At 45.8% G+C, this 27,447-nt stretch overlaps 2 protein-coding genes and 1 long non-coding RNA gene across 6 annotated transcripts in view; 2 read left to right on the forward strand and 1 right to left on the reverse strand.

Moving 5' to 3' along the window:
- Positions 1 to 3,965: 3,965 nt before the first annotated feature.
- plcxd2 (phosphatidylinositol-specific phospholipase C, X domain containing 2) lies at positions 3,966 to 8,845 on the forward strand. The gene is made up of 7 exons (XM_010885932.5): positions 3,966 to 4,264; positions 4,734 to 4,870; positions 4,969 to 5,088; positions 5,207 to 5,416; positions 6,965 to 7,075; positions 7,194 to 7,324; positions 8,197 to 8,845. The coding sequence occupies exons 1-7, from the start codon at positions 4,162 to 4,164 to the stop codon at positions 8,354 to 8,356; spliced, it is 972 nt and encodes a 323-aa protein (XP_010884234.2). The 5' UTR covers positions 3,966 to 4,161; the 3' UTR covers positions 8,357 to 8,845.
- A 2,617-nt stretch (positions 8,846 to 11,462) lies between these two features.
- Positions 11,463 to 27,447, forward strand: part of phldb2b (pleckstrin homology-like domain, family B, member 2b) — a 40,378-nt gene continuing 24,393 nt past the window's right edge. For 2 of the 4 annotated variants that reach the window (XM_010885929.5, XM_010885928.5), the window contains exons 1-4: positions 11,464 to 11,763; positions 21,917 to 21,973; positions 22,272 to 22,392; positions 23,325 to 23,507. In XM_010885929.5, the coding sequence (XP_010884231.2) occupies positions 11,731 to 11,763; positions 21,917 to 21,973; positions 22,272 to 22,392; positions 23,325 to 23,507 (394 nt within the window). In that variant the 5' untranslated portion in view covers positions 11,464 to 11,730. Of the gene's footprint in view, positions 11,764 to 21,916; positions 21,974 to 22,271; positions 22,393 to 23,324; positions 23,508 to 25,422; positions 25,627 to 27,447 lie in introns of those variants that run through there. The other 2 variants (XM_010885927.5, XM_010885930.5) reach the window with 2 other exon arrangements.
- LOC109614876 lies at positions 23,459 to 26,140 on the reverse strand. The gene is made up of 3 exons (XR_002195847.2): positions 26,037 to 26,140; positions 25,453 to 25,504; positions 23,459 to 23,544 (listed from the first exon to the last, which is right to left on the reverse strand). It is a non-coding gene; the product is annotated as an uncharacterized LOC109614876 (long non-coding RNA).

The following is a 27,447-nucleotide window of genomic DNA, read 5'->3' on the forward strand; positions in this document are numbered from 1 at the left end:
AGACCACTTCACTTTCTCCTCATTTTGACGTTATAGACATATTTGATAATAAGGCCATCAATTTACACATAGTGACCAAGCGAAACATATTCTTAGAAATTTGTGCCAATGTATTTGAAATAAAAAACTGAATTAACTCATGGACGAAAATATTCAGGCACTTTCTAGAAGCGTCTTTGGCAGGGATCACAGCTTTGAGACTTCTTGGGTATGCCTCTAAAAGCATTGCTCGCCTGTTTTTGGCAGGATCTCATATTAATATATGCAGATTCTCTGTAAGATTGGATGGTCTCCAGGTCTCTATAAAAGGTCAGAATTCTCAGGTACATGAGATTATTTAGTTTTAATTTTTAATAAATTGGCACAACTTTCTAAAAACGGGTTTCCACTTTGTCAGTAGACTATTATGTGTAGATTGGCACCTTATTTCCAATGGTACCTTATCTATTGTGTACTGCACTTATGTGCTGTATTTCTTGTACTTTTAGTATTGATCCTATGAGTACACCTAAGAGCCCTGGCCATGGTCCATGCGGTTCCTTTGTAATTCAGTTACATATTGACCATATTGCAAAAGCATCACAGTCACTGCAACCAGATAGCACCTGGAGCCAAGATGGACGTCAGTGGTAGAGGCTGAGGTAAATAACTTCATCAAAATGTGAAAGATTCTCTTATGGGGCACTTAACACACTAATATAATAATATTATGGTCATTTATCAGATGCTTTTCCTATACAGGTATCACATACTTTTTTATGTGTTTGGCCCATCCTCAAACCCACAACTCTGGTGCTCTAAACTACTAACACAGTGCTTTAAATAACTACCACTGTGCTCTAAACAACTAACACAGTGCTCTAAATAACTACCACTGTGCTCTAAACAACTAACACTGTGCTCTAAATAACTACCAATGTGCTCTAAATAACTACCACTGTGCTCTAAATAACTACCACTGTGCTCTAAATAACTACCAATGTGCTCTAAATAACTACCACTGTGCTCTAAATAACTACCACTGTGCTCTAAATAACTACCACTGTGCTCTGAATAACTACCAATGTGCTCTAGACAACTACGGTACCACTGTCTGGTAAACAACTAACAAGTCTCTAAAAACGTACACTGTTCTCTAAACAACTATCACTGTGCTCTAAACATCAACACCAACACAAAAGCCCTGTAGTCTATCACCATTATAACCACTGTTCAACTGATCTCAGATCTGTTACTGATGCCAACCCCCAGCCCTCGTCCTTATGGCGAGCCAACGCTTCTGTCTGTCTGTGTCTGACAGCTGAAATAGGACAACAGCGCCCCTGTCTGCAGGACAGTAGAAGCACAGTCAAACTCAGTGAGACAGGGAAACAGACAGCTGCTCAAGCATTGGGGGGCCACTTAACAGCATAAATAATCTTTTTTGAAAATGAATCGGTGACAATGCCCCCAATAGGGTTGACGCAGCTCAAGAGGGGGGGGTGGAGGGCTGCCAGTTCACTTGGGTCTGTGTCACTGACAGACATCGTCCACCACCCCACACAAAAAATAGTGGATGTGTCGATGGCCCTATCGCAGAGTCAATTCCAATTTTCCTAAAGTGAATATTGTGTTGGTAGGCCCTCCTTCTCTGGTTTTACTCCACTCCACAGAGCCTAAGTTGCCTGTACACTTGCTGAGCTGAAATTACACACAGTTATGTAGTATTCTGTGTCACTGTCCTGTGCACCTTGCCTTAATTCTAACTGCGGGGAATAAGCAGAAAATATGGAATCACTCAACAAGAATATCTGGGAATGTTCAATTAACAATTACTTGAATAACAAAATCGGACTTTAAATGTCCGATATGGAAAAAATTGAATTTATTATTGCAATGGTTAAAAATACCCTAAAAGGTGTTACCGCACCCATCTGAGAAAACTAAGCAGTTCCTGGTCTTCTTAACACACAGACAGAGCATTAGCATTGTACACAGGGTTAATTTAAATGTGGACCAATTGGCCCAGCTGTCCAGCGTGGATTCACCCCTGGAAGGGTTTCATTTGGCCACCATCCATCCCCGGTCTCCAAGACGGTGTGTTGCTCCACTTTCTGACCGGCACAGGTGCAGCTATCAACCCACAACTGTCTGGAACGGGGCATGAAGAGCCTCTCTCAGGTGATATCTCAGGACCCAAAGGACTGGAGGGTTAATGAGACCAGGATCAGGACCACTCCTGCAAAGGAATTCAGCTGCACTGAGTCTGACAATCACCTACAGAAGGAAATAAATCATATTAGTTTAATGAAAGAATATGTGTCTGAGGATGTTTGTGTGTGTGTGTGTGTGTGTGTGTGTCTAACCTGTACAACAAAATGTAATTGTAGTGATACACCAGGTGGTTGTCGAGGGCACCATGGCAACAGATCAGGAAAGGTTGATTACAGCCAGGGCAAATATGAAAGTAATTTCTTCACCTGACTTAAAACTGACCTGTACTTAAGGACTAATACACAGAGAGAGAGAGAGAGAGAGATGGAGACATAAGGATATATAGTGATACAAAAACTGAGAAGCAGATCAGCGAGTCAGTTGTGTAATCACTCCCTCTAGTGGACAACACAGCATATAGCAATATAGACAGCATGAGGAAATGCTGTGGGACATACAAACAGGTCAGCTTAAGCAATAATTCAGAGGTTTTTGACCGACATTGGGACATGGGAGAGTTAAGTAATTATAACAATTTATTTCTATGAAACCACTACCTTTCAGGTCCTGGCTGAGGTCATCAAGGCATCTCTATGCACCTAGGGGTCCCAGTCAGGGCCTGCCCGCAGAGGTACCTCTGGACATCTCTATGCACCTGGGGGTCACATTCAGGGCCTGCCCGCAGAGGTACTTCTAGACATCTCTATGCACCTGGGGTCACATTCAGGGCCTGCCCGCAGAGGTACTTCTAGACATCTCTATGCACCTGGGGTTACATTCAGGGCCTGCCCGCAGAGGTACTTCTAGACATCTCTATGCACCTGGGGGTCACATTCAGGGCCTGCCCGCAGAGGTACTTCTAGACATCTCTATGCACCTGGGGTCACATTCAGGGCCTGCCCGCAGAGGTACTTCTAGACATCTCTATGCACCTGGGGTCACATTCAGGGCCTGCCCGCAGAGCTGCCTCTAGGCCTCTGCACTACTGTTTCCGGTTGACCCAATTTTGAGGCAGCTGCCCCACGTTGTCTTTAGTTGGGGACCCTATTTAAGTTGCTCTTTTGGACCTTCAGTTTCTGGATCCTTATTTGTACAGGTTGTGTTTGTGGTGTAGTTACACACTCAGTTTGGCTCCCCTTTTGGTGTTTTTTTCACTAAGTATAATAAAAGGATGTTCTGCAGCTCTGCGCCTCGTGTCCTGTCTCTCGACCATGACACTACGCTCAGCTTAAAACAGGACAGCGATGCTTGTCAAACAAGGCAGACCTACTGTCCCAGCTGTGGCTGGCTTGCAGTGAAATCGCCCGGACGGTTACTAACCTTACCGAAAAAAGGTTAATTTTTATACTGTGGGCTGCCATTCGGCTCAAGTGTAATCCGTTGTGATGGATACAGACGAGGTGTGTGATACAGCCGCTCGGTGAAGCAGCAGACAGCGAAGCACCTGCACCAACTACACACACCGACAAAAGAAAACAACACTTTATTGGTGTCCACTAATGGACGGCCCTTCAAAAGGTTTTACGGGCATTTACCTTTAGCCACTCGCTGTCTGAGACAACAGAGACCCAACCCGTCCCTCAGCCCATCTGTCGCTGGTTTCCCGTCGTGACAAGGGTGAGCCTGAGTAGGCTAATCCACAGCACGCCTGGAGGAGGTCCTGCCGGTTAAAACTTGCACGCAAAGGAGGGTGGACGGGGGTGGGGGGGAGTTAACTAGTGTAATTTCAGTCTAAGAAGATTAGTGACCGTCATTAGCCTGTCACAGGCGCGTTGGCTGCCTGGGTAGACTCAGCAACACAACGAGGGGCACAGTGGACGGAGGACCGGTTTTGGCTGGAGTTAGGGTGGGAAAGGCGCACTCTCGATCCAGGCCTTGGGATGTGGGCGTCGTTGGGTTGGCAAGCATCCCGGTGATACCCCGGCAGCAGGCACGCCGTTACACCGGGCGGTGCCAGATAGGACAGCCATGAAAACCCGGCCCACAGGAGTCCGTGCCTCCAATTCTGACTGGATGGGTTCGCTTTCACCTAAACTCACAGCCATGCCCTTAAAGCATCTGGCTGTGCCAGGTATGATACGCTGATCTGGTGCGTGTTGGACAGGGGAATTATAGGTCAGTTGACGTGATGGTATAGAGTTGACTGTGGGTCGGACTTGGTTTATGACCTCCCACTGCTAAAGGCTCTCGGGGATTATATCGCTTTAACAGTAAAGCCACACTTTGGGGAAATAAACAAAGCCCAGATTTTCTGTCCGAGGAACTGTTGAGGAAAGTTCAGGTTGGATGGAAAAACACGTCTCCTTTTTGTGGCCGAGTGATCCAGGTGACTTGTTCGGAGCACATGTATAGTTGACAGCGTAGTGGTGCTAGTCTGAGAGAGTCATCTTTAACATCTGAATATGACCTGAATGTGTTTGTTTCCTGTGCCTGCTGGAGTGAAAGGAGGACAGAGACAGAGATAAAGAGAGAGAGGACATGGTAACATTTGTGTCTCCATTAACTCCCTCCTTCTGGCTCCTGCTCCTTCTCGCCGCCAGGCTCCCACGACTCCTTTAGTTTCTGGGTGGATGAAAAAGCTCCAGTGGGTCCTGACCAGAAGGCCATCGTCAAGTACCTGGCCACAGCCTTTCGCTTCGTGTCCAAGAAGGTCATGAAGAAGTGGTCCATGACCCAGGTGAGGGTTCGAAAAGGGGTTCAGCTGGTTTCGTCGACTGAGTGACACTATCGGGGTAAAGAGGAACTCTTTGACCACGCTGTGACTTTTATCAACAGAACCTGACGTTCAAAGAGCAGCTTGAAGCAGGGATTCGTTACTTTGACCTGCGCGTGTCGTCCAAACCTGGAGAGTCCGGCACTGAGGTCTACTTCATCCACGGCCTGTTTGGGCACAAGGTGGGCGGACCCATCCCACACCGCAACACCCACATCCCAGAACTGTAAAGACTTATTTTGCAATAAGGAAATGTACAATACCTGCTCCTGATGCTTACTTTACATCGGTCTCTTTTAGGTGCGTGATGGTCTGTTGGACATAAACTCTTTCCTGGATGCGCATGGTAAGGAAGTGGTGTTCCTTGACTTTAACCATCACTACGCAATGGGGGAGGAGCATCACGCCTACCTCATCAACATGCTTCGGGAAGAGTTTGGACGCAAACTCTGCAAGATCAGCGCTGTCGAGGCAATCACCCTAGACTACCTCTGGGAGAACAAGTACCAGGTGAGACAGGAAGAGGTCAGAAAGTACCAGGTGAGACAGGAAGAGGTCAGAAAGTACCAGGTGAGACAGGAAGGGGTCATAAAGTACCAGGTGAGACAGGAAGAGGTCAGAAAGTACCAGATGAGACAGGAAGAGGTCAGAAAGTACCAGGTGAGACAGGAAGAGGTCGGAATGTCAGATGGGATGAAGTTGTAAATTTCCCAGACAGGATGAGGTCAGAAAGTACCAGGTTAAGCAGACAGGATGAGGTCAGAAAGTACCAGGTGAGGCAGGGAGGTTGGCATCAGAAAGTACCAGGTGAGGTAGGGAGGTTTAGGTCAGAATTTCGCAGATTTGGGATTTCAGTAGCAGCTAAAAAGTTGTCTAATAGATGCTGCTTCCATCACAACAGTGACATTCTGGAATAACACACACACACCAATTCCTGTCTGTAACAAGCTAGTCAGGTCTTAGTGGAAGACATTTAGACGATTAAGTCAGGAGGCAGTTAGTTAATGAGACAGTTAGTGTGTTTCTCTGTGTCCCATCTGTGTGTACATGTCTGTGTATTGCGTTGTGTGTGTACATGTCTGTGTATTGCGTTGTGTGTGTACATGTCTGTGTATTGCGTTGTGTGTGTACATGTCTGTGTATTGCGTTGTGTGTGTACATGTCTGTGTATTGCGTTGTGTGTGTACATGTCTGTGTATTGCGTTGTGTGTGTACATGTCTCTGTATTGTGTTGTGTGTACATGTCTCTGTATTGCGTTGTGTGTGTACATGTCTCTGTATTGCGTTGTGTGTACATGTCTGTGTATTGTGTTGTGTGTACATGTCTCTGTATTGCGTTGTGTGTGTACATGTCTGTGTATTGTGTTGTGTGTGTACATGTCTGTGTATTGCGTTGTGTGTACATGTCTCTGTATTGCGTTGTGTGTGTACATGTCTCTGTATTGCGTTGTGTATGTACATGTCTCTGTATTGCGTTGGGTGTGTGTGTACAGGTCTGTTTAATGTTGTCTATGTAAAACTATAGTACATAATTCTGTATATTTCCATGGCCCATGCTGAATACCAATTAGTAGTAATTTTATCCCATTAAGCAATGTCCCACTGTCTGATCTGCTATTCCTCCCTCCTGTCCTCTCGCTCTTTCATTCCTCTCCCAGTCCTCTGCCTCTCTCTCAGCCCTCCTGTTTCTCCCCCTTCCTGTCCTATTCTGCCCCTCTCCACCTGTCTGCCTACACTCCGAGCAAATAGACAGACAGACCAGAGGGTGAGACAGTAGGAGCAAGGAGACAGACAGACCAGAGGGTGAGACAGTAGGAGCGAGGAGACAGACAGACCAGAGGGTGAGACAGTAGGAGCGAGGAGATGGACAGATCAGAGGGTGAGACAGTAGGAGCGAGGAGACGGACAGATCAAAGGGTGAGACAGTAGGAGTGAGGAGACAGACAGATCAGAGGGTGAGCTGGGAAAAGGAAATGTTCTGATAGTGAGAGTCATGTGTGTGTGTGTGTGTGTGTGTGTGTGTGTGTGTGTGTGTGTGTGTGTGTGTGTGTATCTCAGGTCATTGTGTTCTACCACCACTCGTCGGCGGACGGCTGTCCATTGATGTGGCCCGGAAACAAGTGTCCCGCTCCGTGGGCTAACACTACCGACACGTCCAAACTCTTCCAGGTCCAGTTCTCTGTGTGTGTCCGTGGTGGCGCCGCTCATAGAACACCAATGCTATATTTATAAACTGTTGACCCCCATGATAACGGTGGTAACCATGCTGTGTAAATGTGTGTTTTAGTTCCTGGAAACAACGCTTGGTGAGAGAGCTGAGAAGGGGTCGTTCCACGTGACTCAGGCCATTCTCACCCCCAGGGTCAATACCATCGTAAAGGGCCTTGTCCGGGGCCTTCGCAGCTACCTGGTGGAGAGGTGTGTTCCTAACTCCAGTGTGCCCTTCCAAGAAGAGCCAGCAGAGGGCGGTATATACAGTCACTCATATCGTCTTCCTTGACTAAAATATTACGAGTCGTTTTACCGGTCCTTCAAATTAGGTCTGTTTCGTTTAGGCCTACACCGCCTCAGAGTTTTGATAGTGGTGTCAATCTCGCCAGGACAAAGTGACGTTTGTCAACAAATTTGCCTCAGTTCACTCTGCAAAATAATTGTTGGTTAAATAGAGGCGAAGGCATTGATAACAGTCACCTTGTCCTAGAAATATATACACAGTTATTAAAACACTGAGCAGGTGTAAGCCTACAGGAAAGAAAGACCATATTTGAAATGTACGGTGGAATAACGCAAAGACATTTACTCAAGTTTGGATGCTAGTTTTATGACAAAAATTTCAGTCTAAAATCAGCAACTATTTAATGACCCAGAACCCCACACGCTTGACCTTAGATCAGTGTCAAGAACCGACTCTGAAGCAGTCATTGGATCAGTGTCTAGAACCAACTCTGAAGCAGTTATTGTATAGAGATGGTGGGTTGGAAGGAAGTGGCCTAATTTTCTGTATCAGTGGAAAAAAGATTGTTTATTATCTTGGGATAAACATGCCTACTTCCTGGTTTTGTCCTCACGGCGGCAAGGGCTTAGTGGCAGGTTATGGGCTTCAAAACAGAAACAACCCTGGACGTTTGGTGTGTGTGTCTGTATGCGTGTGTGAGTGGGGGGTTTGGTGTGCGCCTATTAAGAAAACAATGAGAGCGCCAGCATAAACAGTAGCTCTAGTCAGAGCCCAACTTGAATTGTAGGCAGTCTGAGATGACAGCACTTACATTCTCTACCTGTCTCTCCTTCAGGAACCTTCCCGTCATACTGACATGGGTGGAGACCCAGAAGCCTGGCGTCGATGGTGTCAACATAATCACGTCAGACTTTGTGGAGCTGACCGACTTCGCCAACACGGTCATCAACCTTAACAATCTCCTGTTGACTGAACAGGCCGGCAAAAAAACATGACCAACGCCATGTGACATTTTGAATGGGTAGACTGGACGTGAGTCCAAAGGAAACAGAACGAGATATGTTCACGATGCGGTTCTATCCATCATGGCAGCTGCATCACTGATCGCAGGGTCACTCTTGGGTGGGATCACCTGTATTGATCCGACACTCAAGACAAACATCATGACAGAAACTCAAAGCTCACATGTTCAGCATTGACGGACAATGGTCAGGAACATGTCCATACTGTCCTCAGGACTGTAGCAGCGTATAAGAATTGAGACTATGTGCCACACACACACAGACACACACACAAACAAATGCTCACAACCCATTCAACACTTTTTTGGTAGCAGTTTTAACAGCTGTGTGTTGACACATAGTTAACACATTCATGATTGATCACAGCAAACTAGCAATGATAGTCTGGCTTCGCCACTCACACAGCTGTTTGGATCTCACTCTCTCTCTCTCTCTCTCTCTCCCTCCCTCTCTCTCTCTCTCTCTCTCTCTCCCTCCCTCTCTCACTCTCTCTCTCTGGGTGTGCCATTGTGGCTGTCCACTGATTATCATAATGACACACGGAAAATCACCAACCGCACATTCCTGTTGTCCTTCTGGAGGGAGGATGAGATGGAGGAACAGGGAAAGGAGAAAGAGAGGAGATACGGAGTCCCGGGCGAGGTTGGGACGGAATGGGGATGACACGGAGAGAGGATTGGGATGAGGCCAGTGTTGTGGGGACCAGGTGTGTCTGTGTGAGAGGAAGAGAAAGATGGGCTCAGGACTGCTGTGATGTCCTCTAAACAGCATGGATCTCTGGAGGTGTTCCTTCTTTTCAGTTAGGTACCCCCCTCTGTCTCCTCCCCTCTCCTTCCTTTCCTCTCTTTCCTTGCCTCCTTCTCAGCGGCTTAGGTGGAGAGTCTCTCAGGCCAAGCCACCGTGTTGACGCTCTCGTTCAGGTCACTGATTGGTCAAGCAGTAACACCCAATATTTAACGCACTCCCTCACAACGTACACACGCAACATACACACACACACACACACACACACACACACAAGAACAGTAATTACAGAGTCATTATACATACCACAGTGGGCCTGTGGGAGTGGGTCAAATGGATGTAGAGGGACCAACGCTGTCATTTGTTTGTTTGGTTTTCTCCTCTCTCTTCCACTCTCACATTCTCTCGTTTCCTCTCTCTCCTGCTCCTTGGTTCTGATTATCCCAGTTGGGTACCCAGGTCTCTAGGACAGTTTGGGCTTTACAACCCCCAATGGACCCTCGTTCCAATGGGTACAAAAGCCCTCTGCTGTTGGTGACTTGGTGGTAGGTTATGAATCTCAGGGCCAGGGATGACATGTTTGTGTTTTGTCTAACTCATGAGAAGTGTAAAAGGTGATTCTGCGCTAAGAGAGAGAGAATGGAAGAGGGAGCCGCAAAGAGGAGTAGGGTTAAATACGGCATGGGATCACACCAAACCAGCTAGTGCCTATTCAATCCGCCCCTTTATTCAGGCTGTTGCCCTAGACCCCGGTTTCCCAACACCTCCGAGACCACCAAGCTTTTCCCATATCAGTTAGTCCAATATTACCAAGTACTTTACTAATTAAATCAGGTGTGCCAGTGCTTGGCCACGCTAAATATGTGAAATGTCTGGGGTTTCCGGTTGGGAAACCCTGCCCTAGACACCAATCTGCTGTCCATTTTATGGCCCCTTTAAAGGTTAAACTTGTGATTTAGGAGAAGGTAAGCTGATCCGGGATTGATGCAGAGCTAAATAGTATTTCTCATTAGTTTCCTCTTTGATTGACAGTGGGTCTCAGGCTACAGTGCAACTTTAGCCTAATTGTTTCCTAACCAAAACAAGGAATTTGTCTGTATAAACGTGTTTCATAGAAACATATAGGCCCATGGAAACACACAGGCCCAGTGCAGTGCCCACCTACATTTCCCTCCACAGAATCACTTGGGAATTGCAGAATTCATAGTGGAATGCTGTACATTTCATAGCGGTCTTGTCACCCCAAACCAACAGCGGCTGTGTTTGGCTGTGACGATGTCATTTTGAAAGTTCATGGAGGACTCGACCTCAACACTGACTGACTACACCTACCAGAGAATGGAGTATTACGTAACTTTATGAAGGTATATATTTTCACTTATGCTGCAGGTAGAAAACATTCCACTAGCTACAGTAACAGGAATGGAATTGTAATGTCTTGGTTCGTTGACAAGTAGTTTGAACAAGTAGTTTGTGGAGAATAACCTAACACTTGCTGTAAGTAGTTGGTGTAGGATTGTTGTCCTTCTTTGCCAAAAATAAAAGCATCCCAAACAGGATTGGACATTTATTTGAAGGGCTTGGTTATAAATGCAGACATGCATGCATGCCGAGGTCTTTCAGGTCATCCGGTGAAGAGGGATAGGGTGGGACAGGGCTAGACACGCGCTGGACTTTCCTGTTTTCGTTGAATTTTCACCAGGTCAGATAGTCCATGCCGGGTCAGGGGTGCGTGCGCAACTCAACTAATGAAAGGCTATGGACGCACCCAGAAATTGTCGTGCGGTCCGCACTTTCCTATGCAACGTCGCATTGGCATTTTCCGTTTTGAATTTACAGGTGGTGATAGCTGTTTAACTTTCGTCTGGCTTGGGGCATGCAATCCCTAGAAGAGAGTGCTACACGCAATTTTCTTCAGTCAAGGATAATGGATGGATCCTTAATCAGAATAGCCCAATTTGGATTTGTAGGCTAGGGTCTCTAATCTAATCATGGTACAACGAGTTAGAATGTGTGAATACAAGCTTATTTTCAAAATACTTTATTTCCCCCTTCAAAAAGGCTAGTTAAATTCCCGAAGTAGGCTTAATTAGCTAAACGTCTCGGTCAACGAGCAACGCTGCTCAGGGGAAATGTACATATATCTTATATATTTGATTAAAGCTAAATGAGTATAATGTACGTTGGCTCTGGTTTAGCTTAGTCTAAGGACACAAATTAAAGCCACTTTATTGTCTCTCCACGTCTCTCTCTCAGAAGGACATTAGGTAAAGCAGAGGTTTCTATTTAAACCTGCCCATTATTACAAACACACACACACACACCACGTCCTGTCCCGATTCTTCCCAGGTTCGACTCCAGCTGTTGCGCATTCTTGTTTGCTACACGTCGCCACTGGCGTAGACCGGCCAGCGTGTGCGTGTCTGTGTTTGTGTGTGAGGGGAGGGCGCATTAAGTCTCCCCTGGAGAACCCAATTTGCCGTAGAACTTCTCGGTCCAGCTGTGGAATGTGCTTGTGTGTCCTTAATATTTGGTCTAGGAGAGATGCAAAGTGACAGCAGAAGGACAACTTGGATTTAAAACAGTTTGGGAATCCTCTCGTCATGACTGAGCTTCTCAGCCCCGTTTCCAACATGGTAAAACTTTCTGTTATTTTTAACCTGCAATTAGTATTTCGGTTTATAGTTAACACCGCATTAGCCTAGTGCGTTTGTTTATGTTATGTAGGCTAATACTAGAAGTATGTATAGTCCTAGACTAGTTCGTTTATTCTATTAAATGTTTATGTCCTCAGTGGCATATACATATATGTGGGAAGCTATAGCAACCAAATAACGTCTTAGTCTATAGCTTCATATGTTATTTGCAAATTATTATATTTTTTTTTACTGTTAAACTGATCAGTGTATTTTGTGTTCAATTTAACAGTAACACTATATATTGCGGCGCGGGCTGCATGCCAAAATTGTGCCGGGCAAGCCGGCACATGCAAAATAAATGTTGTGTCTACCAGGCGGTGCACATAATAGGGTCACGTGAATTATCCAACATCTGTATATCGTACTGCACGCATATAGGCCACGCCTCCTCGGTTCCTAGGTATTCCGATGACACGGGCAGATGGGAAGGTACGTCTGTCTCTCAACAGGCAACTGGGACATTCAAAGAGCTGAGTGTACAATAACACGACCAGGTCCAGGACACAGAACATCTGAAATATTCCTCAAAAACCTATAACCAACGTGAGCCATATACCCAGAACCACATAGGCTACTCTCTGACCCAGCCTTATCTATTATACAATCAGGAGTGAGCATAGAATGTGTCTGATGCACACAGAAAGGCCGGAAGCACATTCTCTATGTAATGAGACGATCCATCAGAACAGCATAGACTGAGGGACGTCTGGGCGTGTCTCCACACGGAAGGTGAAGAAAGTGGATGTGATGTCCTCAAAAGTGGATGTGATATTCTCAAATAATTGGTGGTGCCAGATTAATCTCGGAACGGGGTCACAGACATGGTTATTCTGGTTCTACACATCACATTTGTTTATTAGGCGGTTGAGAACATTTTAAGGTAGGTCTCAGAGAACCGTCGAGGAACAACGGCATAACAAAGATGTGAGATACTGCAGAGTCCTATCTCACAGGTCTGTTTTTACTTCAGTACCAGAGGAGTTTCAGTGTCAAGACATATATTAAGGATTAGATCCACATCACAAAGAGATGTAGACTACATTAATCATGCCTGAAAACAGCCATCACCTTTAATGCTGTAGAGTGTTTATTAAGTCTCTCTATGAAGGACGGGGTGTGTGTCGTTCATTTGGCCTTTGCCCCAACCCCCCCCGCAGAATGAACCTTGACCCCCGCTCCCTCTCCCTCTATTTGTAGCATATACCTCTCCTCAGCTCTTCCTCTCGTTAACTCTTCTGACTTTTGCTAGAGACCCTATCAGAGACTTTTAAACCGTTTGTCAGCTGACCCAGGAGCAGTGTAGTTTGGGTCTGATTCCTGTCCTCCAGCAAGCCATAACACCAGCTAATCCTCTGCAAGTTGTTATAAACTGTAGGTAATCCCACCTTAACGAACGCATTCCTTCACAAGAGATATTAACCGCCGTTTAGCCACTTTCAGCTGTCCAAACACCAGCCATTCCTTCATCTGTCGTCTTTGGAATCATATTTCCTTTCTAAGTTGTTTGAGGGTCTGCCTGCATTGTCACAATTAAAACAATCTGGTGTGTGTGTTTTAGGAAGTGTTCTGTGGGCTAGGACATATTAACCAACTGTTCTTCACTAAACAGTGGATTTCATTAGAACTCACCCCTTTGAGATATTTAGTTGTGCTACAAAATGTGATTGAAATTGGTTTAATTTGTGATTTTGTGATTGATGTACATAAGATATTCTATTATGTGAAAGTGTAAAGAAAATGATACAAATGTTTATACAATGTGAAGAGTAGCTAAAATATAGTTGTTTAATAAGTATTCTACAAATGACACATTAAGAATAGTAGACTCACTCAGGGTTAAATAATCGTAATTCAAGTGCATTTTTAAACACCTAGCCTTGACTGTTCACCATTCTCTGGTCCTTCTGTCAAGTGTTGAATTTCAAAAACAGATTCAACTACAAAGATCAGCTTGTCTTAAATATAAGGTCTAGCAGAGGAAAATAGGCCGTTCTTTCACGATGACCGGTAAAAGGTCAGAGGTTTTACTATCCTCCCAGGGACTTTTGGTCCCCACTAGAATAGTTAAACTTGTGCTCCCGTCCTGTGCACACACACACACACACACACACACACACACACACACACACACACACACACACACACACACACACACACACACACTAACACACTAACACACTAACACACTAACACACTAACACACTAACACACTAACACACACCTTCAAGGGGTTGAACAAAAATATTGTATGAAACTTTGAGGAATTGCAACCATTTTCACACACAGTCCACTTATTTCCGGGGCTCAAATATAATTGGACAAATTAGCACAATCATTAATAAAATGTTCATTTTTAATACTTTGTCAAGAATCCTTTGCAGGCAATGACTGCTTGAAGTCTGAAACGCATGGACATCACCAAACGCTGGATTTCCTCCTTTGTGATGCTTTGCCAGGTCTTTACAGCAGCTGCCTTCAGTTGTTGTTTGTTCATGGGTCTTTCTGCCTTAAGTTCTGTCTTCAGCAAGTGAAATGCATGCTCGATCGGGTTGAGATCAGGTGATTGACTCGGCCATTGCAAAATATTCCACTTCTTTGCCTTAAAAAACTCTTACTTTCGCAGTATGTTTTGGGTCATTGTCCATCTGTAAAGTGAAGCACTGTCCAATCAACTTTGCTGAATCTGAGAAGACAATATATCCCTATATATTTCAGAATTCATCCGGCTGCTAATGTCATCTGTCACATCATCAATAAACACTAGTGACCCTGTGCCATTGGAAGCCATGCATGCCCACGCCATCACACTGCGTCCTCCGTGTTTTACAGATGATGTGGTATGCTTCGGATTATGGTACAGGTTGATCTTAGTTTCATCTTTCCAAAGAATGCTCTTCCAGAACTGGGCTGGCTTTTTAAGATGTTTTTTGGCTGTCTAATCTAGCCTTTCTATTCTTGAGGCTTATGAATGGTTTGCACCTTGTGGTGAACCCTCTGTATTTGCTCTCATGAAGTCTTCTCTTTATGGTAGACTTGGATAATGATATGCCTACCTCCTGGAGAGTGTTCTTCACTTGGCTGAATGTTGTGAAGGAGTTTTTCTTTACCATGGAAAGAATCCAACGATCATTCACCACTGTTGTCTTTTCTGTGGATGTCCAGGCCTTTTTGTGATGCAGAGCTCACCACTGCTATGTTTTTTTCTCAGAATGTACCAAACTGTTGCTTTGGCCACTCCTAATGTTACTGCTATCTTGAGAGCACCTTTGACTGCATGTTGTGGGTTCACAGCAACAGCTTCCAAATGCGAATGCCACACCTGGATGTGAATACCCTCAAATTAAAGCAGAGAGATGGCACTTTCAGTCCATATTAATTGTTTAACTGTAACTTTAATATATTTTGGTAAACAGCCAAAATAGCAACTTGTGTAAGTGTCCAATTATTTCCAGGCATTACTGTATATCAGGGCAGTGTGGGTACAATAACCAGGGCAGTGTGGGTACAATAACCAGGGCAGTGTGGGTACAATGACCAGGGCAGTGTGGGTACAATGACCAGGGCAGTGCGGGTACAATGACCAGTGCAGTGCGGGTACAATAACCAGGGCAGTGTGGGTACAATGACCAGGGCAGTGTGGTGCAATGACCAGGGCAGTGTGATACAGTGACCAGGGCAGTGTGGTACAGTGACCAGGGCAGTGTGGTACAGTGACCAGGGCAGTGTGGTACAGTGACCAGGGCAGTGTGGTACAATGACCAGGGCAGTGTGGTACAATGACCAGGGCAGTGTGGTACAATGACCAGGGCAGTGTGGTGCAATGACCAGGGCATTGTGGGTACAGTGACCAGGGCAGTGTGGGACAGTGACCAGGGCAGTGTGGTACAGTGACCAGGGCAGTGTGGTACAGTGACCAGGGCAGTGTGGTACAGTGACCAGGGCAGTGTGGTACAGTGACCAGGGCAGTGTGGTACAATGACCAGGGCAGTGTGGTACAATAACCAGGGCAGTGTGGTACAGTGACCAGGGCAGTGTGGTACAATGACCAGGGCAGTGTGGTACAATAACCAGGGCAGTGTGGTACAATAACCAGGGCAGTGTGGTACAATAACCAGGGCAGTGTGGTACAGTGACCAGGGCAGTGTGGTACAGTGACCAGGGCAGTGTGGTACAATGACCAGAAAAAGATTGCAACTGAGCTGGAGGGCTGGAAAAGGCCAAGCGGAGGATGAATCCAGAGACAGAAGCGGGTTTGTGTTGAAAGGTCACTTCCGCCCAAGTAAGTGTTTGCTGTGTTCGCTCTGCAGAACTCCCTCCTTTCCATCGGACGTTACTGATTGATCTAAGATGTTGACTAGCTGGAAAGATTAGGTGGGACTAGTGGGGGCTGAAGGGAAGGGTTTGCCCCTTAGTACCTTTCTGTAAGTGTGCGTGTGAGTAAATGTCTAAGTGTGTGTGAGTAAGTGTATAAGTGTGTGTAAGTAAATGTTTAAGTGTGTGTGAGTAAATGTTTAAGTGTGTGTGAATAAGTGTATAAGTGTGTGTAGGTGTATAAGTGTGTGTCAGTAAATGTATAAGTGTGTGTGAGTAAGTGTATAAGTGTGTTTCTCTGTGTGCTCCTACACTGTGGGGCCCCACAGAGTAAAATGTGACAATTCGGTCTCCACAAGATTTTTAAGCCAGTCCCCGTTAGGGCTCATTTCAGGCAACTGGATGTGAAGTTCAGGGTTAGGTTAGTGTTAGGTCTATCAGACAGGAAAAAGGCAGAATATTGTCTCTGGTCCCCACAAGGATTGAAAAACAAAGGTGTATGTGTCACTCAGGGGACAAGGCAGAAAGCAGGGACAATAAGAGTTTTGTTGGGTGGGAGGAGGCCTCCGATGGAATGTAGGGAGGGACTGGCCCAGAAAAAAAACATGTTAAAGAAAGAGGAGAAGAGAGAGAGGAGAGAAGGAGATTCAGCGAGCATGCATAATGGGTTTCATGTTTTTTATTCCATACGCAGAGACCACACCACACACACACACACACGCCTCGGAAACTTACGCAGATTCACCACGCCCTGTCCACAACCCGCTGCTCAGGTACATGGTTTCTAATCAAAGTTGACGACTCCAAAACGGCACACGGATGCCAGCAGGCACAGGCTCGTTCACACAAACAGAGACACACACACTCACACACACCTTTGATCTCCAGTGACCCATCTGTAAAACAGCTGAAGGCTTCCCTAAATATATCTCCACATCTGGGAAGAAAGAGAGGGATGGAGAAGAGGGAAATACAGTTGTTGTCTCTCTGTTGCGCACTTGTGCAATTGGGCTGTACTCTGCTGGCAATACTCGGCCCTCATTCAGGGGGGTTGCGGTTGGTGGGTGTCTGGGGCCTCCCCCAAGACCCATTTCTCAACACTTAGGTCACTTTTTCAAAACACTTCACACAGATCTTCTGACCAACTTTCAGCTTGGCACAGCAGTTCATGTCTCAGTCCCAAGGTCTTACGCTGCTATACTATTGTGCTGGGGGTTTGGGTTAGTTCTCCTTCCCCACTAAGTTCTCCTTCTCCACTATAAATCCTTGTTGATATGAGGAATGCATTTTCTGAATTTTCCCAGTGTCCTGACGTTTTAAACTTTATGAGGACATGAGGTCCTGGTCCACACCTGCGGAGTACCTGGTTTGGGGGGCCCGTTGCTGTCCCTGTCCTTGTCCATCTGGTCATACTTCTGACCAAGTCTAAATTTAAATAGAATCTGGATTCAGCCCACATGCATTTATTAATTATTCCAATTGGACTCTTAATATCTCACCCGGCACAGCCAGAAGAGGACTGATCACCCCTCTGAGCCTGGGTCCTCTCTTGGTTTCTTCCTAAAATTCGGCCTTCTTAGGGAGTTTTTCCTATTCAACACTACTGTTGTTTGCTCCTTGGGGTTTAAGGCCGGGTGTTTCTGTAAAAGCACTTCGTGACAACTGCTGTTGTAAAAAGGGCTTTATAAATACATTTGATTGATTGACAGAGACATGGAGAACAGAGACAGATGAACAGAGACATGGAGGACAGAGACAGATGAACAAAGACATGGAGGACAGAGACATAGAGGACAAAGACAGAGAACAGAGAGATGGAGGACAGAGGGAACTTATGAAGAAGTGAAGGCAATATTCACACAGACGGATTCTCTTTAAGCTCAGTTCTACTCTTCATTTCATCCTGTCACAACATTTCTCATGTTTTCCTCACATCCCTCTCTCAGACTACCTCTGATCCTCCTTTTCCTCTCTGTATCACCTTCTCTCCTGTAATTCCAGTCAACACCCGGTCCGCCCATTCCTTTCTGCTTCATTCCCTGTCTCCCTTCACCAGTGGAAACGGCACCTATGTTGGTCTTGAAGCTGCACTTGAGCCAGAGCTCTTGTTCCGCTTTTGAGGCTCTGTCTGTCGAGCCGTTTAAACACGTCCGCTGTTATTTCTTCCTCAGGCATCAGGGCTCTGTTATGAAAACACATAAATCTGTTAGATACCCGAGAGATGTTTTCTGAGCTTCTTTATCAGCGGCACGGCCCGGCCCCTTCATAACAGCACACAGACTGAACACACACACACGTACACACACAGTTCACCTACTTTAAGCCAGCAAGTCATGTTGACATTACAAAGACCACAAACCTCAGTGGTGTCATTATTTACATCAACACTCCAGGGCAAATTCGCGGTAATGAATGCCTACGCGGTTGTACATTCTGGGAATCAAACCCAGAGCCCTGGGATGGCAGCTTGATACGGAGAGACACGAACATTCAATTCCCAACAAAAAGTCTTGACCTTGACTAAAGCTAATATTTTAAATCACATTTCCCCTAACCCCTAACATACCAACCCCTAACATAACCCTAAACCTAACATAACCCTAAACCTAACATAACCCTAAACCTAACAACCAAACCTGTGCCCTAAACCGTGACTCAAACAGTAAATTCAGAGAGCGTTTTCCTTGAGGGGACCAGCGAAAAAGTCTAATTCTCCTTGTTTAGCTACTCTTGTAGGGGTTTTCAGTCCCCACCATGTTAGCAAAACATACACACAGTCCAAAAACGTGTCCGCTAGGGAAGTTCAAGCAATCAATCAAATGGATTTATAAATTATGCCCCTTTTTACATTAGCAGTTTTTACAAATCACCCAGCCTGAAACATCAAGGAGCAAGCAACAGTGTTAAAGCACGGGTGCTAAGAAAAACTCCCTAAGAAGGACCAACATTTTGAAATAAAGCCTAGAGTGGAACCAGGCTCGGAGGGGTGACCAGTCCTCTTCTGGCTGTGCCAGGTGAACATGTTAGGTATACAAGTTGTAAAAATGTATAAATGCATGTGGGCTGAGCCCAGAGTCTATTCAACCTAATCCAGGTCAGAAGCATGACCAGATGGACAAGGACAACCCGGGGGGGGGATGGTCAGCGGACTGGCTGCTGGAATCGTCAAGTTTCGTCTTGATCTGCAGCACATCCAGGAGTTCCGTGTCTCGTGTTTTAGAGCGTCATACCAGAGGCCTCCACTAAGGTGTCCAAGCACCTGCCCTGACTCGCCCCCTCACCTGGGCGCCTGTCAGATGGGGGTGAGTTGGGGGGGGATGTAGAGGGGATGGGGGAGCGAGGCAGCAGGAGGTGTGGGGGGTGGAGGAGAACATGGAGGCGTGGGATCCTCACACTGCCCCCGTCGTTAGGAGGAGCACACCTTTAGATTCTTCTCTCCTTCAACATCACACACTGTTGACCTCCGTCCACGTCGGACCGTCTAAAATGCGTCTGAACTCCACATCCCGTTCATCCGTTGTTAGTGATCCTGTGTTTGTGCGTGTGCGATTGTGATTTCTGAGAATTTAGCGTTAAGGTAGTTCCCGTTTCCCTTAATGTGTTCAGTAGAATGTGTTTGTGTGATTTCTTGTGGTGGATTGTGGGAAGGTGAATTGTTGTGACAAAGAAAACAGCAGATTTGAGACTTCGGTTGTGGGCGAAAGGATACCAACGTGTGTGTGTTTGACGCAGACAGCGTCTGTACTCGGGCAATGGAGGAGTTCGAGCCATAAAGGATGTGAGCTCAGACAGAGGAAGTAAGTTCTGAATTAGAGGAAGTTCTCTGGGGTGGCTAGTGATTTGTGTTTCCTCTGGAAAAAACGACGAGGAGAGGAAGAGAAGACGAGAATGACACAAAAATAAATAAGATGGAGGTGAATGAGAGAGGGATAAGGAGGAGCTGGAGGAAGAGAGGGATAAGGAGGAGCTGGAGGAAGAGAGGGAGGGAAGGGAAGGGAGAGGAAAGAGGGGAGGAGGTGCGGTTGATGGGGTTTTAACAAGACTCCAATCATCTCTGCTGTGGAGTTACGCTAGTCTGTGTGTGTCTATGTATGTGTGTGTGTTAGGGGTAAACATATTTAGAGCAGTCGCCAAGGCCAACCCACCCAGAAACTCCACACACACACACACACACTTCCTCTCTGTCCTTCAGGCGCTCTTACTGTTTGTTTGCATATCTGTCAATTCTTCCCCCTTGCGCAAAGTGCTCGCCTTCCTAACAATTTCTCACGCTTTTTACTTTACTTTTCCACACTGTAATGCTCAGATTTTGAGTCATTGGCCTTTATTAGCCCAAATTATTGAACAGTCAGTTGTTAAAACAGAGCTGTGTAAAACATGCACAACCGCACTCCTAGAGTGGAATGCCATGACACTACCTGTCATTGTTGTTGTTTTTTTACATTCATAATTCAGTTCCCAAACAATCTACCCAAAAGAGATGTTCAAGAAGAGCCGCTGTTTGCGAACGACATCTCCAACATCCATCACCGGACCCAGCAAATCTAAAAACACAAGAGCACATCACAATTTGCCCTCCCAAATAAATACAGGGGCTATTAGAAACCTAGCTGGCATTTAGGATCATGTTAAAAATGTGAAATGAGACGGGGGGGGGGGGGGGCTGTGCCATCAAAGCCTTGTCCTGTTATGGATCTATGATCGCATGGCTGCGTCCCTTCCGATTGGCGATCACCCACAAGTTGGATACATCCCAGGCCAATTAAAACAGGGTAGACACAATATGAGGAAATGTACACACTGGCTAGACTTGGCTATTTTACAAACGCCCTGACTCATCCAATTATAACGACGTGAATGTGCATACTGATAGCCTATACTTAAGATATTAAGCCCCTGGGGGTGTGGCTTATGGTCGATTTACCACAGCTAAGAGCTGTGCTTAAATGTGGCATATTGGCAATATATCACAAACCCCTCGGATGCCTTATGACAATTACATAAACTGGTTACCAACGCATTAGAGCAGCAGAAGGTGATGTCATCCTGTGGTATACCGTGTCATACACCACCGCTATCAGCCAATCAGGATCCAAACCGCCTGGTTTATTATTTAGCAGTAAGGCACAAGAGTATGTGGTAAATTGTCGATATACCATGAGCTGTTTCTCTAGCACAGCGCATCGCAGAAACGCAGACACCGGTGCTTTGATTCGCAGCACCAGACAATCTGCCAAACTGCCGTGTTCTGGTTGTCTTCTGTGGTGAACTTGGTTCCTTGGGGGTGGGTCTCACCACTGGTTGTCAGTCACGTTCATGCCACTGTGGTGTGTGTACTAGTGTGTGTGTGTGTGTGTGTGTGTGTGTGTGTGTGTGTACTAGTGTGTGGGTCCAACTGCTGGCATGCAAAACACCCCTACACTCGTGGGAAATCACATGGAATGGAACATTCTTGCCCTCCTCCCACTGCAGTCTGTGTGTGTGTGTGTGTGTGTGTGTCGGCATGTGCCCTGTTGAAGGGAGTTTTTCCCCTCTGGAACACTTTCACATGGACTCTAACATGTGGCAGCTGTACGTTTTAGAGAGGGCTTGTGTGTGTGTGTGTGTGTGTGTGTTCTGTGTCTGTTCTAAGGGTGCAATCAGTTGGCTTTGAGGATCCCTCATACCAAAAGTTCCTAGGCTTACAGCTTTTGGCGAGACGATGCGGGTGTCTCTCCCGTATGCCGTCCTGATCCCAGTGCTGTTTCACTCTGCCTGACCCCCTCTCTCTCTCCCGCAGAACCAGGAGAAACGGTTGCAGCCAGAGTCAGACCAGATGAGCCCGGACGAGCCACAGGTGACCACAGTTCACACACACACACACACACACACACAGACACACCTGACTCAACAGAACCCTAAGAACGGACCGCTGGTGGAATAGCTGGCACACTGAGGCCTTCATGGTTTGACCAGCAGCCTTCATTTTCAAAAACAAGTCGCAGGAAAGTTCACTCGCTAGGTATTTCAGAGCCAAAACTCCTGTCGTTGAGGAAAACAGAAATAAAACCCCAGCACACGGTTAAAGTTGAAATAATACGTGGAATTAAAAGCTGTATTGGAGCAGAATAACACGTGTCTGTGGTTCTCAACAGTCTTCTCTGGACCTGGTGAACACAGGGAAAAGCCTGAAGGTCCAGACAGCCTCGCCACATCTGGTCAGCCTGGGAAGTGGGAGGCTCAGTGTGGCGGTAACCCTACTGCCCCTTAAAGAAGGTGACACGCCCATGCATGCACTTCACATGCCCGGCACATGCCACGCCCATTTTCTATCTGTCCACCTATACGCTGATTACCTTGTAACCATGGTGACTGCTACGGCAGATGTGGAGGGGAAGAATGGGTGAGACAAAAAGACAGTGTCAGAGAGACAGAGAGAGAGAGACAGAGGGGGAATATGATACTCCAGGAGGAAATCGGGTCACAATAGAATCATAACAGGGAGCCAAGCAGACTTCCTTCACATGAAACGACACACACACACACACACACACACACACACACACACACACACACACACACACACACGTACAGTATGTACACAGTCAACATTCACAGTATTCTAGTGTTTATTGGCATACATGTGCTATATGCATAGCCCTTTAAGTAGCTGACACCTCAGGTGTTTCTGCTTCATCTGTATTCAAGACAGACAGCATGTTCTCATGTCACAACAGAGTGTAAATGGGAGCAGAAATACGTGGATCCACACACACAGACTGACTGATAACCTGACTTAAACACCACGGTCATTCCAACTCAAAAAGCACAGGCAATAGGACAGACACCCACCATCTGAGACTGTCCTGACATCAATTCTGTAATTAGTAGCAGGTACGGAAGTTATTCCTTAAAAATTATTTGGTTGAAACATAACAGAACAACGTGCTAATGCTAACAGTTTGGCCACCTCCACCGACGGTCTGTCAGACCCATACGGTGCAGACCGGTGACAATTTCCAACACAAGCGACCGGCCACAGAAACAATTACAGAACAACCCGAGGTGGCAGGTGTCGTGGCACGTTGAGGTGAAATGGAAGGACCCTATGCAAGCCCAGCTCAGCAGACCACACACTGAACACCTCTAGCCTAGAAATGCAAAAAACTGATATCGACCCAGAAGAACCTAACATTGTCCCCTTCCAGGAGTGACCCGTATCGGGCGTGAGGATGCGCTGGTACCCCAGGATATCGCCATCGAGGGTGCGGGCATTGAGGCGGAACACTGTATCATCACCAACAGGTCAGGGGTCGTCATCCTTGACCCCTGTGGGAACCCCTGCTCCCTGGACGGAGTGCCTGTGACCTCACCTGTCCCCCTCACTCAAGGTGAGACGCAGGGGAAACGTTGTGCGTGGTTGTCTCCCTGCATTGGAAAGGCAAACGGGAGCTACATTTGATTTATTTTCAAAGACAACACAACCCACCGTACTCCATATTATCATAATGATTTGATGCTAGAAGTACAGTTCTAGAAAAGTATACAAAAACAATTTAAAGAAAAGCAAAATCCAAAGTAATTCTTCTAAGGTTTCATTTTTAAGTTATCGAAATGTGAAGGTGTAAATTCTTCAGTGACTTTAAACAGAGGAACATTGACACAAGACTGGAACTCTGACGCCACTTAGTGGTCATTTGTGTATCGTGCAGTTCCAGGGTACAGTGGCTGCTTTTGTTCCATTTGTGTGTGTGTGTGTGTGTGTGTGTGTGTGTGTGTGTGTGTATGTGTATGTGTTAGTGAAAGACAGAAAGAGTAAGTGAGTAAATTATGTCAGGTTTTACATTCCCGTACATACGTCTTTCATTGAATCATTTGGGTTTATCGCCTGGGTTCAGCGTGTGTGGATTGGCCTTTAGCCTAGCCAAATTATTCTCGGTTTGGAACTGATAGCTCTGATAAACTGTTTGCCATGACTCACAAATTCCAATTACTGACAGAACATAATCCCCTTTTCCCTTCCACTCCTTCACTCTCTCCATCCATTTTAGATTTTTCTCATTACAACATTTACTACTTCGCTTTTAGACCTTTACAAGCCCACCGAATTTTATCAGAATAGTAAATGAAAATGCAAAATAATTGCTCCATTTCCACATTTTCTGACTTTTCCTGCATCCAGCTCTCCTCATTAATCTCTGTTTATCACACCTCCTTCACACTCTTGGTGTTGGTCTGGCTGCTGTGAGTTACTGACAGACCTGTTTGTTTTAACACTGTCAGGCACACTCAAATATTGACCACATCTTGGTTTGTTTACTGAACGGAGGCCAAGGTATTGTCTAATAGGGTTGTAGCAGAAGAACGGGATGAAAAGAAAAAACAAAAAGGGCAGAACGAGAGAGAGAGAGAGAGTTCATGGTAAGGACAGAGAAGAGGGGACAAGGAGAAAGGAAGAGAGAAGAGAACCTTGTGGGTTTTTAGAGAGGGAAAGAAAGAGCGTGAAATGGAAACATCCTTCAAAGGATAATCCCTAAGGCTGCAGACGTAAACACACACACACACACACACACACACACACACACACACACACACACACACACACACACACACACACACACACACACACACACACACACACAGATACAGACACACACAAAATGAAGATGTGAAGGTAGGAGAATATACAGTATCTAAAATACTTAAACAATTGCCACGAGCAAGTAAAAATATATTTATTTGTTCCCATATCTCTCATCCCCATCTAATTTAGTCTCTCTTCCAGTTCTCGTCATGGTTCTCTCCTTTCCAAAGCTCCTACTTTCACACCCAAGCGCTCCACCCTCTTTCTCCCTTCACTCTCCCCCTTTTTACAGAGTCGTTTTCTAAAGAGGTTCTCCTATGCATCAGATAAAGGTTGATCCGTTTAAAGAGCCAAGCTAAAACTTGAAGCAAATAACATCCATTTGCTTTTGAGTAGTTGCATTCCCCCTCAGTTCTGAGGGCCTGGGTTTCACATTCCTCTCCAGGTGTTTCCACAGAAAAGAGTAGGTAGACGAAGAAAAAAAAAGGGTAAGGGGCGGGTACTGCATACCTCTGGCTTTTAAACCGCTGTGATCCTACCAACAGCGAAAAGGGGTTCAGTCATTATTTTAGCTTAACTGAAATGCGTGTTAGTAAAATACAGTCGCATTTGAAGATTAGAACCATCCCCTTTTTACCCACTCGAAGCTCGTAAACCTTCTTAGGGGGGGATTACATTTTTTTAGACCCCATGCTATGTGCGTCAGAAACGCGTCAACCCCTCATTTGGAACGGAGTTGGTGCGCTCCCTACCTCTACCCCATCTGGATGGAAATCCGTGGACCCCCGAAGTCCGGAGTCATTTCTGGAGTAGAAGGGGGAGAAAGCGAGGGGTTACGTTATAACAATTGTCATGATAATTAGGTCAGATATAAAGAAAAAAGGACAACTCCTCTGGTGTTTTGCTGGATGAGACTCCTTAAAAAGGTAAGCAGCCTGAAGGTAGCCTAATGTCTATGTTCACTGACTTCAAGGAATCTGGTGTGCGCGCGCGTGCCAGCGCTTTGCCTGTGATTTGTTCCCAAAGTAACATTGTACTTTTTATATATAGTTTCTTGCTGTTTGTGACTTTTATGAAACTGTTTAGTCCATTTTTATGATCGTCTAGGACTACTCTTTATATTTTTTGTCAGCTGTTTTTAATTAGTCAAAATGTTAAATGAAAGGGAGAAGGCTAAACGAAGCTATTTGCTTTAATTTCTTTCGAAAGCATGGTTTTGAAACATATCTTTCCTAGAGTTTATATCTAACTTCCTAGAGTTTATATCTAGCCTACCTTTGTACTGGGAAATTAACATTATTGAGTCGGTCGCCAGAAAACATGAAAAGGTTCTTACCTCGACGTCAACAAAGCAGCATGGCACGTATCAGTTACCTTTGTAAAGCATGGTATTGCTCTAGGGGTTTTAAGGCCTGTGCCCAAAGAAGACAACGACGTGATTAAACGACACAATAAAAAAAAAAAAAGCCTACGTCCGTAGAAAGCATCTGGAACTAAAGGAAATATTTAGCTTTTTTTTTCCGGGATTTGGGTTGGTTGGGGGGGGGGGGGGGGGGGCAGGATTTACCACAGTACTTTATTAGTTTTATAAAGGACATTTTAGGGAGGCAGTCGTCTCCCATCACAGGAAAAAGCTACACACGGACACGCGCTTTGTTGCTGTTGAAAATGAGACGTTAATACGACCGCTTCTCTCGTCCTACCTTAGTTATTGTAGTTCTGTGCAACCTGGTCTTATGGGAAGACGTAACATAGCAAATGGACATCTGTGACAGTCGAATTCGTGTGATACGTTGCGTCTTTTAGATCTCTCCTTACCCTGACATACCTGATGTAGCTCATGAAGGACTTGATAATGAGCTGGGCATTTGAATCAGGTGTGACAGAGCAGGGAGAGATCTAAAACATGCAGGGGAGGGGGGCCTCCAGGAGCAGGGTTGAGAATCACTGGGTTCGGGACTAGGTGTCAGAGCACTGGGGTGAAAGTTAGGATTAATGTCAACACACTCCTCCATGGGTTTGAACTTGGAACCACCAGGAGTGGGTAAGGGGTGTCAGGGAACTGTTAAGGTTAACTAAAACAGTACTGCTGCTAAGATTAGGGTAATGCTTTTTTAATGATGTGCCTTCTCTTACGAATTACATCTGTCAGAGATTTATTTGTACCGGCTTGTGTGTTCCCTTGGGACCAGCCTGACCTGGGATGCCCATCTTGAGTGGTGCCCACCTTGAGTGGTGCCCACCTTGAGTGGTGCCCACCTTGAGTGGTGCCCACTTTGAGTGGTGCCCACCTTGAGTGGTGCCCACCTTGAGTGGTGCCCATCTTGAGTGGTGCCCATCTTGAGTGGTGCCCACCTTGACCTGGGCAGTTTTGTCTGTACCATGATGTACTCATCAATATAGAAGCAGAAAACGAACTCATCTTGTCATGGATAATATTGCCCCATGCTTTATCCAGATTGGAAGATAGTTTTGTTATATTTGTAACACCTAAACACACACTGTATACAGCCTCCATGCAGGCTAAGAGAAGCAGAGGACCAATTCTATTGGACGGTGGCAAACACTGCATACAGACAGGTTGGCCTCCTATTACACTGTGATTGGGTGTCAGAAATATTGATCGGCGGGAATAAATTGGTGGGAGACGTGTTTACTGGCATCCATGTGATCGGCTATATGAATGCAAGATTGTTTGAGTGTTTTGGGAAGTGTTATTTGTTGTTTACAGAGAGAGTTGGGAGAAA

Source organism: Esox lucius, chromosome 21 (genome assembly GCF_011004845.1).
Source record: "Esox lucius isolate fEsoLuc1 chromosome 21, fEsoLuc1.pri, whole genome shotgun sequence".
Taxonomy (NCBI): domain Eukaryota; kingdom Metazoa; phylum Chordata; class Actinopteri; order Esociformes; family Esocidae; genus Esox; species Esox lucius.

Coding starts and splice junctions, on each gene's coding strand:
- plcxd2 (XM_010885932.5), top strand. CDS start 4,162: ATGAAAACCCGGCCCACAGGAGTCCGTGCCTCCAATTCTGACTGGATG. Junction 7,076..7,193: donor ACACGTCCAAACTCTTCCAG/GTCCAGTTCTCT, acceptor TGTGTGTTTTAG/TTCCTGGAAACAACGCTTGG. Junction 7,325..8,196: donor CGCAGCTACCTGGTGGAGAG/GTGTGTTCCTAA, acceptor TCTCTCCTTCAG/GAACCTTCCCGTCATACTGA.